The sequence below is a fragment of the Lynx canadensis genome, chromosome A3 (genome assembly GCF_007474595.2).
Source record: "Lynx canadensis isolate LIC74 chromosome A3, mLynCan4.pri.v2, whole genome shotgun sequence".
NCBI lineage: Eukaryota > Metazoa > Chordata > Mammalia > Carnivora > Felidae > Lynx > Lynx canadensis.
Window position 1 is genome coordinate 66,336,073 of NC_044305.1, and position 16,208 is coordinate 66,352,280.

At 41.2% G+C, this 16,208-nt stretch overlaps 1 protein-coding gene across 1 annotated transcript; it reads left to right on the top strand.

Moving 5' to 3' along the window:
* Positions 1-666: 666 nt before the first annotated feature.
* On the top strand, positions 667-15,445 carry EPCAM (epithelial cell adhesion molecule). The gene is made up of 9 exons (XM_030310558.1): positions 667-924; positions 3,140-3,247; positions 3,552-3,792; positions 4,662-4,727; positions 5,940-6,003; positions 7,635-7,736; positions 9,644-9,844; positions 12,129-12,173; positions 13,527-15,445. The coding sequence occupies exons 1-9, from the start codon at positions 849-851 to the stop codon at positions 13,566-13,568; spliced, it is 945 nt and encodes a 314-aa protein (XP_030166418.1). The 5' UTR covers positions 667-848; the 3' UTR covers positions 13,569-15,445.
* Positions 15,446-16,208: the final 763 nt, after the last annotated feature.

Sequence of the window (16,208 nt, forward strand, 5' to 3'; positions counted from 1 at the left end):
AGTTCTCAGCATTTGGCTCTTTGGAAACATATTTTCTTACATCTTCAGGTGCTAAAAATGCTTATAAAAATGGGGAAAGAATGAGAATAATTATAAAGAACACACGGATTTGTCATCTCCTGACAGCCAGGGAGAGTTTTCTAGCTTAAAAGAGTAAACGGCCAGGTAAAGTTCAAAGGTCGACTTTTTTATTGTTGTTCCGACGGTTCTCCAGTTTCCCTTTACATTCCATTTTAGCTTCCGCCTTCCCAGACCCCTCACTCTTTCTTTCAGACCTCATTTCTTCAAGGTTTCAGAGTCGTGCTCCTTCTGGTAAAGGGAAGCCTCAGTTTTTTCAAATTTTCCCCGTAGCTACCAAGGCTCCCTGCCGGCTGTCAAGGTCAAAGCCCACGGCCCCTCCAGCCCCACCAGCAGCCACTGCAGGAAGCACCTGCTGGCGGCGTGGGGCGGGGCGCCGCCCACGTACACCTGGGGACGGGGTGGCGCCCCCCCCACCCCCACCCCCGACGGCCTCGCCAGGCGTGGGGGAGGGGAGCTTACTCTTTCTCTCTCCCCCGCCCCCAGGCGGTGACTCATCGCCGGAGACCTGCGGCTGAGGTGTGCAGCCCGGGGCAGGGCCCGGGAGGCGGGGCCGCCAGGTCCCGCAGGTCTGCTCCGCCCCGCCGCGCGCTCAGAGTGAGCAGTTCCTCGGGGAGCTCGCACCGTCGGTGCGGTGCGGGTATAGCTCTCCGCCGTCCTCCCGACGCTGACCCGCGCAACCCACGCCCGTCCGCCGGCTCCCAGCGCCCCGCTTCCTCCGCACGCCCTCCCGCGAGACCCCAGCCCGCCTCGCGCCTCTGTCGCACAGTATGGCGCTCCCCCAGGTTCTCGCGTTCGGGCTCCTGCTCGCGGCGGCCACCGCGGCGGTGGCCGCGGCTCAGAAAGGTAAGGAGCAGAGTTGTGGGCTGCGGCCGGGTGGGGACGTCCCACGGCATCCGAGACGGAGATGGTGGGGAAGGGGCGGCCGGCCGCGCTTTCCCGTCTGGAGCGGATGGCGCGGGGCTGCAGCAACCCAGGCCCTCTGCGCTCTGCAGGCGGTGGGAAGGCTCCCGCTCGCACGGCGAGGAGGAAACCTCCTCACTATGCTGCTTTGCACCGCTCTCTAGGGAAATGGCCCGGAGCAGGGGCGGGGAGTCAGTGAACGAAGTGGCCTCGTTCGGTAACTCCTTGGCTTCGGAGTGGGCCAGGAGGGCTTGGGGAGGCGCGGCGGCCGCGCCACGTCTGGGCGCGCCCACCTACTCCCGCGGAGGCGCGCGCTTGGGGTCCTAGTGTGGGGGAACCAGCCGCAGCCGGGAGGGGAGTCGGTGGCGAAGATGGCCTGGCCCCTCCTCCCCCGGGCACCTGAGGCTGGCCCCGGATGTGGGTCTCGGGCGGGGGCAGGTGGCTGCCGGGAGGCCGTTGGGCCCGCTGCGCATCTGCGCGTGTAGCAAGTCGTCCTGGACCTCGACTACCTGGGGTGTGAGAGTGAGTGTTTCCACTTCTTTAAGGATCGTGTAGGTAATGCCAAGTTTATTGTAGGAACCCAGAAATACCGGTAATTGTAAAGAGTAAAAAGAAAAACTCACAATCTGACCGCTTCAAGAGAATCTCCTAATAACTGACTATACTTTTTAGACATTGCTTTAAACGTTGCTGTAAACCGAAACACAGTTTTATATCTTGGTGTGTGTGTGTGTGTGTGTGTGTGTGTGTGTGTGTGTGTGTATTTACTCCCACATAACATCCAGATTTTCCTTTTCTTTTAATCTTGGAAACCACAATTTAAGTGGTGAAGGAACAGTCTCTGGTGTGGAAGGTCACGCCATTATCCGAACATTGGACATATGGTTTGATTACATTTTTCTTAGTTTGTTATAAACATCTCGGCTGCCATCTCTTGATGGTAAGATGGTGGCCAGAAGTAAAGTGGCAGTTGGCGGAAGCTTTCTGGAAAGGTCTTTAGACCTTCACCAACAGGGCCTGGGCTTAATTCATTACACTTTCAAACTATGCAGTTTAATTAACCCATGTTTTTCTAGCTCCAGTCTAAGGCTAAGTACTTAATCTTAAATTGTTTTAAAGTGATGATAGTTGCTATAGAGTATGTTCAGAAAGCCTGTACATGATTGGTCTGTTCTAAATTTCCACATCCCTTGGGCATGAAAATGGGCTTTGGAGCAGGTATAGTAGAGTGCTGCATAAGACTTTAACTCTTGGAGCACAGCCACTATCTCCTTTTGTGATCCCAATATGGAGTTTAGTGCTGGACCGATTATATAGGTGGTTCATATCAATTATAATTTAAACAGGGAATAATTAAAGCCAACTTGAGATGAAGGATCAATATAAAAATTCTTTGGTTTGTCACAGTAATTTTTGTTAATGATTGTATTCTCTTAGCTAGACAAATAAACGGAATTAGAGGGGCTTGCCGATTTGAAATTAAAATTAGGTTTTGAGATAGTGAAAGATAATGACTATTAAACTGGCACTAATACCCAGGATAAGCTGCTTAATATCACCTTCAAAATTGGGAACTTAGAATTCAGTTTAGTTAGGAAGCCCACAAACAAAAGTGACCCCTAAATTCACCGAAAGTATAATTTTTCTAAGATATAAAGTTGTCCAAGGGCTGAATATATTCCCACTAAGTTTAAATCTTTAAAGTTCAGATTTTAAGAAAATGGGCTGGGAGGAGGGAGGAAATGTGAGTTACTTACAGATCCTAGAATTGCAATTGTTGATTTTCGGGAAATGAGTCAGTAGCTGACAAGCAAGGGTTTATCTAACAGAACAGGAGGAGGGAAGGATCTGAGACTGAGAGTATCATCATGGAGATAAGGCTGAATATGATGTTTGGAGGGCTGTATTCTTGGTTTAAAAAAATCAAAATGGGAATGCATGCAAATTAGACTATGTGTCTGTATAATATATACAAACTATTCACCATGATATCAGCCACTCAAATTACAGCTGAAAAATAAAACATTCAGGACCATTTTTTAAGGCTTTGTGGCCCTATAACTTAAGCATTATTATTAGAACATAATTTAGCTGGGACACTAGAGTTCATAGTTGGATCCACATTTTAAAGTGGGATTTTGTTTTTTAATTTATCTAGGATGTGTCTGTGAAAACTACAAACTGACCACAAACTGCTCTTTGAACACACATGGTCAGTGCGAGTGTACTTCAATTGGTGCACAAAATTCTGTCATTTGCTCAAAACGTGAGTAGAATATCCTCATTGCCTTTAAACTGTATTTTGGTTTAGCCTTCCTTAATTGATGTGTCTTGAGTTGGGAAGTGTTGTGTTTGTTTTTTTGTTTTTTTTTTGGTTCAAATTTGAATCATGTTATTTTGTCAAAATTATCTCCTGTAGCTGAACCATCTGAAAACTTAGAAAGTGAATATGGAACCATGTAAGTCTGCAATAATCTTTGGCTCTGGGAGTTTGGAGTTAAATTAAAATGTTTTTCCTTATGCATAAAACTGCAGTTACTTTTCAGTATGACATGAAGCTTTCTTTTCAGTGGCAACCAAATGTCTGGTGATGAAAGCAGAAATGACTGGCACAAAGTCTGGGAGAAGAGCGAGACCTGAGGGGGCTTTCCAAAATAATGATGGGCTCTATGATCCCGACTGTGATGAGAAGGGGCTCTTTAAAGCCAAGCAGTGCAATGGCACCACCACATGCTGGTGTGTAAACACTGCTGGGGTCAGAAGAACTGATAAGGACACGGAAATATCCTGCTCGGAACGCGTGAGGACCTAGTGAGTTGAGCTGTCAAATGTTCCTTGTTTTCATGCTTTTCAGATTCGTTTAATGACATTTATCTTTGAGTATGTAATGTGATTTGGTGGTTTAGAATTCAAAAGGTAGAAAAGGGTATACAGTGAAAAGCTTCCATTTTTTTTTCTCAAACCCCCCCGCCCCCCGCAGCTACCCAGTTTACTTCCACAGAACCGATGTCACCAGCTTATTATATAACTTTCCAGAGATACTTTTATGAATTCACTAGCAATATATTTTTGTTATTTTAAGAATTGTTTCTTATAGTAGCCTACTAAACAAGGATTTTCCTCTTACATTTTTACTTAACACTGTTCAGATTTTAAAGTTGGATTAGTGTTAAATGTATATGAAAAATTTAAGCTGTTTATGTATTTGCCTATTTATTGCGTTTTAAAACGAGGTGTGGTTGTCTCGGGCTCATGCAATAAAAAGGAGTGGAAGCATACTCAAGCTAGCTTAAGGAAAAACATTTTTATTTAAAAAGTGACTAGAGCTGGAAAGTTATCAAGACCAAGGTAGGCACTCTCTCCTTTGGTGTTCTGAAGCCTCATGGTCACTTTTCTCTGTTTCACTCGGTGCCTTTTTGTCTGTTCCCTTGAACGTGACCCAGCGTGAGCAGCTAAGCCTTGGCTTTACGTGACCTTGAGTATAGTGGCCCAGCGCCAGAGGTTGACCTGTTGGAAGGGTGTTCTCTCCTGGATGAGTGCTTTATGAGCAACGTGTGAAGGCCAAGGAAGAAATTAAGGGCATACCTATTGCATAAACCCTTTTCTGTTAATTATACTGTAATTTCACTTGGGAATTTTCCTATTAGTCAATCAATAAATACTGTCTTTTTACTTTACAGCTGGATCATCATTGAACTAAAACACAAAACAAGAGAAACACCTTATGATATTAAAAGTTTACAGACGTACGTACTATTAAGTGCATTCTATTTGCACAGTTAATACTCAGATCTTCGTTCTACACCATTAGAAAAAGGAAAACAAGTCTTAATGCTTTTTCATATTTATGAAAAATAAGATAATATAAGTAATATTTTAACCTTATTTTGGAAATAGAGTTGCAAGAATAATACAGATTCCTATAGGAGTCTTCACTCAGATTCACCAGTCACCAATGAACATTTTGCCCCACTTTCTTTTTAAATGTGTATGTGTGTGTGTGCTTTTTATATCTATCTAAACACGTATAGATGTTTTTTTTCTGGAACCATTTGAGAGCAAGTTGTAGATATCATGCCCCTTTACCCCTAAATACTTTAATGTATCTTTTCCTAGGAACAAAAGGCACTCTTTTAGTTTCTTTCTCTTTCTTGTAATCTCTACCTGCAATGAGGGAATCAAACTCACAACCTCAAGAGAGTCACATGCTCTGTTGACTGAGCCAGTCAGGCGCCCCGAAAGGCATTTTTTCCTATAACCACTCTACAGTTACCAAATTCAGGAAATTTAATGTTACACCAAATTGTGCCACTTTTCCCAGTGTTGATCTTTATGGCAGTTGTTTCCCCCTTTGACCCAGAATGCAATCTGAGATCATGCATTGCATTTAGTTGTGATTCTTCAGTCCTTTTTGATATGGAACACTGTCTTGGCCTTCGTTGGTCCTTCATTACATTGATATTTGTGAAGAGTATAGGCAAATTAGTTCATAGAATGTCCGTCAGATTAGGATTTATCTGTGCAAGCTAAACATTTTTGACAGAAAAACTGCATAAGTGATCTTATGTCCTTTTCAGTACTTCACATTAGGAAGCACCTGATGTCTTGTCCCTTTATTAGCAATGTTAACTGTAGTTAAGGGGATATATATATATTAGGTTTGTAAGGTAGAGTTACTGTTTACTTCTTTGTAATTAATAAATATAATATATGGGCAGATACTTGGGTACTGTGTAAATATCCCATTTCTTACCAAACTAGAACTCAATTATTTTAGCATCAATGGATGATTCTAGCCTGAATCAATTATTAGTAGTTGCAAAATGGCATAAAATTTTTAAAACAAGTTTGGTTAATGACAGTTCTAGAGCTTGAGCTACCTGCTTAGTTAAAAAGTAATGCTTCTTAATGTTGTGTAGTACACTTTTTTTAAAACACAGGTTTTTAATTATTTACAGTGCACTTAAGGAGGTAATCACAACTCGTTATCAACTAGATCCAAAATATATCACAAACATTCTGGTAAGATTTTTGTTTTTTTTTAAATGAGCTTTTGCAGAAAGTTGGTGGGATAGTATGGTTTGGGTATGAATTTTGATAGTGGTTAAACTGCACTTGAATACCAGTTTAATCCCTGGACGCTTAATTCAAATTTCCTGTTCTTTTCCTTTCATAGCCTTTGAAAACCTCAAGTTTACCCTTAAGGAAAATGTAGTATCTCTAATTTCCGTCATGCATGCCAGTCATTTTAGCCTGGGAAACCTCTCTCAATGATTGCTTTTGGTACATTTTCTTTAGGATGCCACCTAGCTCCCATCTTCTTTGGTTTAAGGAGCTAATTCTTAACCAGGTTACCCCTTCCTTGACTCTTTGAACTCTGGTTGAAAAATACTTGAATAGTGTAATGGAACTTTTTCAAGGCAGAAAAGTGATGTCATTTTTTTTTTTTTTAATTTTTTTTTTTTTTCAACGTTTATTTATTTTTGGGACAGAGAGAAACAGAGCATGAACGGGGGAGGGGCAGAGAGAGAGGGAGACACAGAATCGGAAACAGGCTCCAGGCTCTGAGCCATCAGCCCAGAGCCCGATGCGGGGCTCGAACTCACGGACCGCGAGATCGTGACCTGGCTGAAGTCGGACGCTTAACCGACTGCGCCACCCAGGCGCCCCAGTGATGTCATTTTTAAGGACAGGAAGGAATATACTTTTTTGCTCCTTAAAAGCAGAATGTAGTAAATGCATACTGCATTTTGGATTGTATTTCTTTAGTATTTTATTTTAAAAGTAGTTCTAACCAAATAAGGTGCTTTATTTTTTTATTTTGTTTTTATTTAAAGTCTACTTATTTATCCTGGGGGAGAGAGAGAGAGAGAGAGGTCAAGTAGCGGAAGGACAGAGAGAGAGGGAGAGGCAGAGAATCCCAAGCAGGCTCCATACTGTCGGCACAGAGCCCAGTGCAGGGCTTGAACCCATAACCTGTGAGACCATGACTGAGTGGAAATCAAGAGTCAGAAACCTTTTTTTTTTTTTTTAATTTTTTTTTTAATGTTTATTTTTGAGAGAGATGAGACAGAATGCAAGTGGGTTGGGGCAGAGAGAGAGGGAGACACAGAATCCAAAGCAGGCTTCAGGCTCTGAGCTGTCAGCACCAGAGCCCGACGCGGGGCACGAACTCACGAGCTGTGAGATCATGACCTGAGCTGAAGTCAGATGCTCAGCTGACTGAGCCATCCGGGTGCCCCTTTGCTTCTTTTTTTAAAGTAAGCTCTGTGCCCAATGTGAGGCTTGAACTCATGACCCTAAGATCAAGAGTCACATGCTCTATTGACTGAGCCAGCCAGGTACCACCCAACTAAGATACTTTAAGATCTTGTTTGAAATCTTTTGGGCAGAAGAAAATTCTCTTTTAGAAAGAAAATATGCATCATAATTATTTTTAGTTGTGTAGCTATCTTACTTCCCTTGGATAGATTTTAAAACTTCCAAAGAGTTTTACATTATTAGTTATAAATTCAGTTACCCGCTAATGGAAAGGAACACTGACACATTTAGATTATAGAAAATACCTAAATATTCTGATTATTGAACAGTAATATTTTTACATGATTTTGGTTGTGTTGGTATTAATTTGTATTTTTCATATTTTCCCCCAGTATGAGAATGATCTTATCACTATTGATCTGGTGCAAAATTCATCTCAGAAAACTCAGAATGATGTGGACATAGCTGATGTGGCTTATTATTTTGAAAAAGATGTGAGTATAATCTTCCTCATTTAATTCCTGTGTTTAGAAGTGCAATGCTAGGGGCACCTGGGTGGCTTAGTCGGCTGAGCATCCAACTTTGGCTCAGGTCATGATCTCGCAGTTCGCGAGTTCGAGCCCCACATCAGGCTCTGTGCTGACAACTCAGAGCCTGGAGCCTGCTTCAGATTCTGTGTCTCCCTCTCTCTATGTTCCTCCCCTGCTCACACCCTGTCTCTCTGTCAAGAATAAATAAAGAGGGGCGCCTGGGTGGCTCAGTCGGTTGAGCGTCCGACTTCGGCTCACGTCACGATCTCACAGTCCGTGAGTTCGAGCCCCGTGTCGGGCTCTGTGCTGACAGCTCAGAGCCTGGGGCCTGCTTCAGATTCTGTTTCCCTCTCTCTCTGCCCCTCCCCACCTCATGCTCTGTCTCTCTCTGTCTCAGAAATAAACATTAAAAAAAAAAAAAATTAAAAAAAAAGAATAAAGAAAAAAATTTAAAAAACTGCTTTATAAATGCAATGTTGTATGTCATGCTTCAATGGATTCAGGATCTTTCATCATCTTTTTTTTTCTTTTTTAAGTTTATTTATTTATTTTGGAGAGCACGCAAGCTGGGGAGGGGCAGAGAGAGAATCTTAAAGCAGGCTCCACTCTCAGCACAGAGACCGACACAGGGCTCAATCTTACAAACTGGAGCTCAGGGCCTGAGCTAAAATCAAGTCAGGCACTTAACTGACTGAGCCACCCACCCAGGCGCCCCTTCTTTCGTTATCTTTTTCTTCACTTACATGTCAACCACATCTCTGTTCTCCACATGATTCTCGTGCTGCAATTAATAACATCCTCATCCCTGCCTTGCACCTTCTGCAAACACCTTTCTGACCTGTTTGTTGTGTATGAGAGAATATCTTCTCTCATAATTCTTACCTGTTGTATCCTTGGTAGTTACTTAGTTTATGTGGATAGCCTCTTCTCCATTATAATGTCCATGAACAAGAGGTGATATAAGAAGTGCTATGTAACTAGTGTGATTAAAATAGTTTTTTTCGACTTTAATGTGTTATCAAAAAAAATAAATTAACATAGTGAGCTATGTTTTTTTATTAAAAAAAATTTTTTTTAATTTTTTTTTTTAACGTTTATTTATTTTTGAGACAGAGAGAGACACAGCATGAATGGGGGAGGGGCAGAGAGAGAGGGAGACACAGAATCGGAAGCTGGCTCCAGGCTCTGAGCCATCAGCCCAGAGCCCGACGCCGGGCTCGAACTCACGGACCGCGAGATCGTGACCTGAGCTGAAGTCGGACGCTCAACCGACTGAGCCACCCAGGCGCCCCTAAAAAATATTTTTTAATGTTTATTTATTTTTGAGAGAGAGACAGAGCGTGAGCATGGGAGGAGCAGAGAGAGAGGGAGACACAGAATCCGAAGCAGGCTCCAGACTCTGAGCTCTCGGCACAGAGTCCGACTAGGGGCTCGAACTCACAAACTGTGAGATCATGACCTGAGCCGAAGACAGACGCTTAACCTACTGAGCCACCCAGGCACCCCTACACCAAGCCATCTTCTGATGAAACCTGGGATTTGCTTCAAAGTAATCTGGCCCAGGGGGAGGGGGAAGGGAGGAAGGAGAGAAGGAAGAATGGATTAAGTAAGGTTGGCCATTTGTTTATATTGTTGACTCCAGGTGATAGATACATGGGATTTCGTTATGTTGTTCTTTCTACTTTCATGTGTGTTTGAAAATTTGCCACAATAAAAAGTTTTTTTGAAGTTTAAGCGTACGCGATTGTTACCGCTAAAACCAAAAAGACCCTTGACAGCAGTTCTTTCCATGTATAATTGGCATCTAATTCTATGTGGCCATGGTAGGTTTTCTTAAATATTTTAAATTGCTTTTCTCCTTCTAAATATAGGTTAAAGACGAATCCTTGTTCCATTCCAATAAAATGGATCTGAGAGTAAACGGGGAGCAATTGGATCTGGATCCCGGGCGAACTGCAATTTACTATGTTGATGAAAAACCACCTGAATTTTCAATGCAGGGTCTGCAAGCTGGTATTATTGCTGTCATTGTAGTTGTGACACTTGCAGTTATTGCTGGAATCGTTGTGCTGGTGAGTGTAGAACAAGTCCACTTTCTTTTTTTCTTTTTTTATTTATTTTATTTTAGAGAGAGAGTGTGCAGGAGTAGGGAAGAGAGAGAGGGGGCAGAAAGAGAGAATCCTGAGCAGGCTTTGCACTGTCAGTGAAGAGCCCAGTGCAGGCCTTGATCCCATGACCCTGGATGATGACCTGAGCCAAAATCAAGAGTCAGAGGCTCAACCAACTGAGCCACCCAGCCATTTGAAGGCATATTTTTTCAAGAAAAGGTGACAACGTGAGAGAACTATCTCCATATTTTAGAACATATTAATGAAGCAAAATCTTCAGTTTTTATAATGCTCTATAGTGAATGAATCTCTTGCATCTGGCCCTTTTTTATAAAACGGTCACTTTATGAAGTAAGAAAGGATACTAATCTGAGAAAAGCTCATAGCTGAGCACCGCACAGGTCAGTTACGTTGCCATCAAGCAGCAAATGTCCTTTAGTTCTCTTGCTGCAAACAGTCCAACAGCCCTGCCAGCATCAGTGCAAAATACCTGAACTCCCAAACCGTTCGATGAAATGAAACAACAGAACACCAATTATTAAAGTTAGCATGGAAAGGGTTAAAAGTGGTAAATATGAGGAACGATTCTAAACAAAAGATTAGCAAATTTAATTTAGCAGTGCCTCAGCAGAAGAAGGTACCACCTGGACAGGATTTATTCTAGAAATACAAGGATGCTCAGCATTAAGAAATCTTAACAACATAGCATAATTCAGAAATAGATTTGAGGGTATGTGAAAACTTAAATTTTCAGCTCAGTGGAATCATCATACTTGGCTATCCATCTGGACGAAAACAAAAGTTGAATTTCTATTTCACCCTCCCAGGGCAGGCCATATTGCCCAACTCTGGGAATGGTACATTATGGAGCAGGGTGCCCATGTTCAAACAAATTCCCGATGGATTATAGTAACAAATGTTGAAAAATAGAACAAGCCTCAAAATTAATTTAGGAAATGTTTGTACAACCTTGTGGTAAAGGAAACCAAGCAAGGCAAGAAATCTAGAGTCCATGAATGAAAAGTTACATATTTGACTAAGTTGAAATTAAACATTTTTTATGGCAAAGATATGATAAAGTGAAAAATAGCAATGATATGCTGGGGGGAAATATCCATGATGCATAAAACAAAAAAGATAGTTATGCATAATATATGAATTCTCAGAGGAGAAAATTAAATCAAGAATAGCAAACGGCACGGATAGATGATTCACAGAAGAAATCCAGATGGGAAATAAACACATGAGAGAATCCTAGAAATCAAATTGTCCTATAGAAATGAAAGCACAGGTACATAGGAAGGACAGTATAGGTTATGTATTGCACTGTTGCTCGTAAGGGTGAATCTGGAAACAATTTGAGTGCACCCCTGTAGGAAAATGGATGAGGAGATTGTGGAATATCTATGTTATGGAATAAAGCTGTTAAAAAGAATGAGTGCAATTTATAGCTTTTGCTCATCGGAAGGTTCCTATGATGTTGATATAGGCTGTGCAAAGAGGGAAATGATACTGTATGATCCCATTTTTTTAGACTGCCCCCTTTCCCAAAACTCATATGTATGGTTTTGTGTATGTTTGTATTAGGATGGAGCAAAATGTGGAAGAATGCGTAACAGGCCGTTAGATTTTATTATTAAAGATTGTTGTTTTCTCAGTGCGTTTTTTTGTTTTTGTTTTTGTTTTTGTTTTTTGGTTTGTTTAACTGGTTGTTGTAGGCTTTTTGTTGTTACTGTTCCAGAAGATTTTGGTGGGGGCTGGGCTCAAAGTTTTTTTTTTTTTTTAATTGAAGTATAATAAACAGTGTTATATTAGTTTCTGGTATATAAAATGATGATGCAACAATTCTGTATATTAGGGGCACCTGAGTGGCTCAGTCAGTTAAGTGTCTGACTTCGGCTTGGATCATGATCTCACAGTTTGTGAGTTCAAGCCATGCATAGGGCTCTGCACTGACAGCATAGAGCCTACTTGGGATTCTCTGTCTCCCTCTTTCTCTTTGCCCCTTCTCTGCTCGTGCGCACATAGTATACTGTCCTTCTCTCAAAAATAAATATTTTTTAAAAACCTCTTTAATTCTGTATATTACTTAGGTCTCGTCATGGTAAGTATAGGCTTTTTTTTTTTTTAGTTTAGTAGGGAAATTTTAATTTAAGAAATAATATCTGTAGATTTTAAAATTAAATTTGTTCAGATAGGAATAATGTTCATTAAAAACATTTTATGTGTCAATTTTTCTTCCATTCAGGTTATCTCCAGAAAGAACAGAATGGCAAAGTATGAGAAGGCTGAGGTAAATGGATTACTTAATAAAAAGGCCCCTTTTTAAATCTCTTACTCCTGATAATCACTATACCTACCTAGACACTGATAGGACTCCATTATACTGGAGCCCCTTCATAGTATAATCCTTAAGGTCTTAGGGACAGTCTTTCAATGTTTCCTTAAATTCTCCTTCATGAGTTCCATGGCAGACCAGCTAATATTGAATTCTGCCTCAACGCATAGTGGGATAGGAAACCTGCAATTTTTGTTTGACAAAGTGTCAACTTTTAATGGAATCTTTCAGAGGCGTACTCTGTGGATTCACATTACAGAAACTTAATGTGGCTGATGACCTGAGTTATTGTTTTTATTCCAGTGAAATAATTATTAAAAAAGAGCTTAATACATGTCCTAATGAGTCTCTTCCATGCTAACTAGTCACCTACATTAGTGTGAAGACAAAGTGTGAGATTGTTAGCGTGTCAGTTGCTTGGAGTTGGATGTGAACCACACTTGTTCCTGAACTCTGTCAATAACATTTTCAGTATACCCACTGATTTTTATATATTTATGCATTTATTTGTAATTGTGTATGTGCATTTTACTAATCTTCTACCAAGAAACACAGAAATATAAAAGAGTATTGAAAAAAAATTGAATAGAACTAGAAAGTTGTAGCTTTTTTTTTTCCTAAACCATAGTTGATCATCTGGCTTACCTGGTGACCACAGGTCTGGGGGACAGACTCTCCCTGAACTGAAGCATAACAAAGTTGGAATGACAATGTAGTGTTGTGGTCAAGAGCAATATAGATGTGGGTTTGATTACTTGTTAGCTGGGCAAGTTATTTAACTTCTTTAAGCCTCCATGTTTCCTTATCTGTAAAATGAGGATATACGTACAGACCCACTGTAGGATTAAACACGGTAGTCTGTATACAGTGTTGGTCCACTGCTTGGCACACAGCAGAATGTTTGCCAGTGGTCGTAATTTCCATTCATCTTGTCTCAGTTCTGCTTGTAACTAATTGTGTGATCTGTGACAAGTCAATTCTGAGCTTCAATTTCCTCATCTGTAAAAAGAAAATATATTGTTTCTTACTAGATGTAAAAATGGCATCCATTTAATAAAGACCTTATCCATTCTTAAAGATCTAACTCACCTGCTACTTCCCTATCACTTTGGGAATAGTAGTTTAGGTCGTGCATTCAGTGCATGCTTCCTTGTAGTACATTTTTTCTTTTTCCAAATGGGGCTCATAAACGTGGAGAGAATCATCTTGCTTTCCTCTTTTTTTTTTTTTTTTTGTAACTATTTTAAGGATGAACAAAAGACTGGAAAATTATTTAAATTTGTTTCCTCTTTTTTTCCTCTATTTCAGATAAAGGAGATGGGTGAGATGCATAGGGAACTCAATGCATAATGACTATAATTTGAAGAGTAACTACAAGAAGGGAAGTTAGCAAACATTACAAATGTACAAACATGGGACAAAGAGATCTTTGAGGACTATTGTTTTGTTAGTTAACATCTGTTTGTAATAGTGAAATCTGTACTCAATATATAAGAAGCTTCAAATTGACTTTACCAATCTTAAAATTTGACCACAAGTGTCTTATATATGCAGATCTGATACAAAACTCAGAACTTGGACTGCAGAGTTAAAATTGTTTCTGCCTAACATTGAAGTGTGTACCTTAAATATGCTTCCACAGTAGAGATTTAATGACTACTGTCTCATCCATTTGTGATTGAACGCTGCCTTTCTGTTTACTTTGAGTCTTGTACATACAAACTTTTTTTTTTACAAACTGAAATAAAACATTTTAAAACTAAATTTCCTAACTTTGTTTGAATCATACAGAATCAGATTTCATAGTATACAAATAAGATAACAGGTTAAGAAATGCTCAGAATGCTAACTGCAAATTGGAGTTTTATAGGAGTATTTATAATTATGTGTATTCAGTATAAAGTGTGTAATCTCTATGTAACTTCTACACAGAAAAATCAAACAGTTTTATTCTGAATGAATCTAAGTTTCTGTTTTAAACAAATTGGCATTTTGACAAACACACCTTAGGGCAGAATTGGGGGATAATGTTGTGAACCATGAATGCTATGGTTGGTTGAGTTAAAGCACCAGACATTCAACATCTTACGTGACAAATAATTACAGTAAGACACATTTTGTGTGAGTTAAGGGTATCCTGAAATTTTGCTTTTGATAGGAAATTTTTAAAAACACTATGAAGAGAACAGCATTAAAGAAAATGTAAAAGCTAGATTGAACATTTACCAACGATTTTTATCCCTTCTGTAGTAGGCAGACTTCTAGGATGGCCCCCAAGATTACTTATCCCTGATGTACATGCCCAAATAATCTTCTCCCCTAGAGTGTGGGCGGGGCCTGTGAATATGATGCGCAGTCACTCCCAAGATTAAGTTACATTTTATGGCAAAGGTGAGGGGATTTTAGATGTAGATGTGATTGAGATCCCGAAAGCTTGACTGTATTGAAAGAGAGATTACAAAAGAGTGCCTGAAGGTAAGAGACAAGAAGTAGAAACTATAGATGAGCTCTCCCATTAGCCTTAAAGCAAACTGCCATGTGGTGGAGAGGGTCACCTATCAGGAAACGGCAGGCTGAGAGGAGGGCCTCAGTCCCACAACCACAAGAACTGAATTCTGCCAACAATCACTGAGCTTGGAAGAGGACCCCAGCTCCAGATGAGATCACAGCCCTGGCCAACATTACCACAGTCTTGAGACCGAGAAAAGGACCCACTTATGTGATGCCTAAACTCCTGACCCGTGGAAACTGATAATGTGTTTATTGTCTTAAAATGCTAAATTTGTGGTAATGCATTATGCAGCAATAGAAATTGATACAGCGAGTAGCAAGAAGGGAATAGTTAATAAGGAGCAGCCATTACCCCCAGGCCTGAGACAGAGCACCCAAAGAAGAGAATCTCTACTTCGCCTAAGCCCCACTCCCCGGGCTGAGATCTGGACCCTGTGGGGGGCAGTGCAGCTCACTGAAGAGCAGGGAAGTTGCTATGATGCTACCCTGGAGGGACTTACTGAAAATCTGCCCCATGGAACTTGCTGGAAATAATGCCCTCTAGGACAGGAGTCCTCAAACTACAGCCTGCAGCCTGGCCTACCACCTGTTTTTATATAGCCTGGGAAATAAGAATGGCTTCTGCATTTTTAAAGGATTGAATATTTCCTAGTATGTGAAAGTTACATGATAAAAATGTCAGTGTCTGTAAATAAAGTTCTATTGGAGCACAGCTACGTTCATTTATTGTGTGTGGCTGTTTTATACTACGGCAGAAGAGTAGCGTTGGACCCACTGGCTGGCAAAGCCTAAAATATTCATTCTGGCCCTTAACAAAAAGTTTGCTGAACCCCTGCTTTAGGGTGCTGGGGAAAAACTGTTCATAGGAATATGTCCTATTAGACACCAAAGCACTCCGTAAAGCTGTCTCCCCCCCCCCCCCCCCCGGCGAAAGAGCACAAGCAGTAGAGAGGGAGAGAATTTTAAGCAGGCTCCATGCCCAGCTCGGAGACAGGGCTCAATCTCACAATCATGAGATCATGACCTGAGCCAAAATCAAGAGTCCAACGCTTAACCGACTGAGCCACCCATGTGCCCTTAAAGCTGCTTTTTGTCATTTGGGTGTGGGAGCAGGTGCTCAGGGAAGCTGAGGAGCTGGAGAAGCCCTGGGCTCTGCAAACTGGGGAAACAGCAGGTGTTGCAAGGGGAACGCACTCCCCCTTTTTCTTGCACTGTGTGTCCTGCACCCTGTACTGACAAAGCTTCAGGTGCATTTTTACCCAGGAGGCAAAAGGGTGAATTTGCATGGAAGAGGCAGTAATTAAGGCACTTTCTTCAATCCCATGCCTTCAAGTGTCTGTCCTCTTTTGAAGCTACACTTCTAAAGACAACACTGACTACTAATTGCCAATGGCCTTTTTCCCCCAGTGTTTAATCATGTGATTCCTCCACAGCTTATCACTATGACTGTCCCATTTCTTACCTCAGTATGTTGCTTAC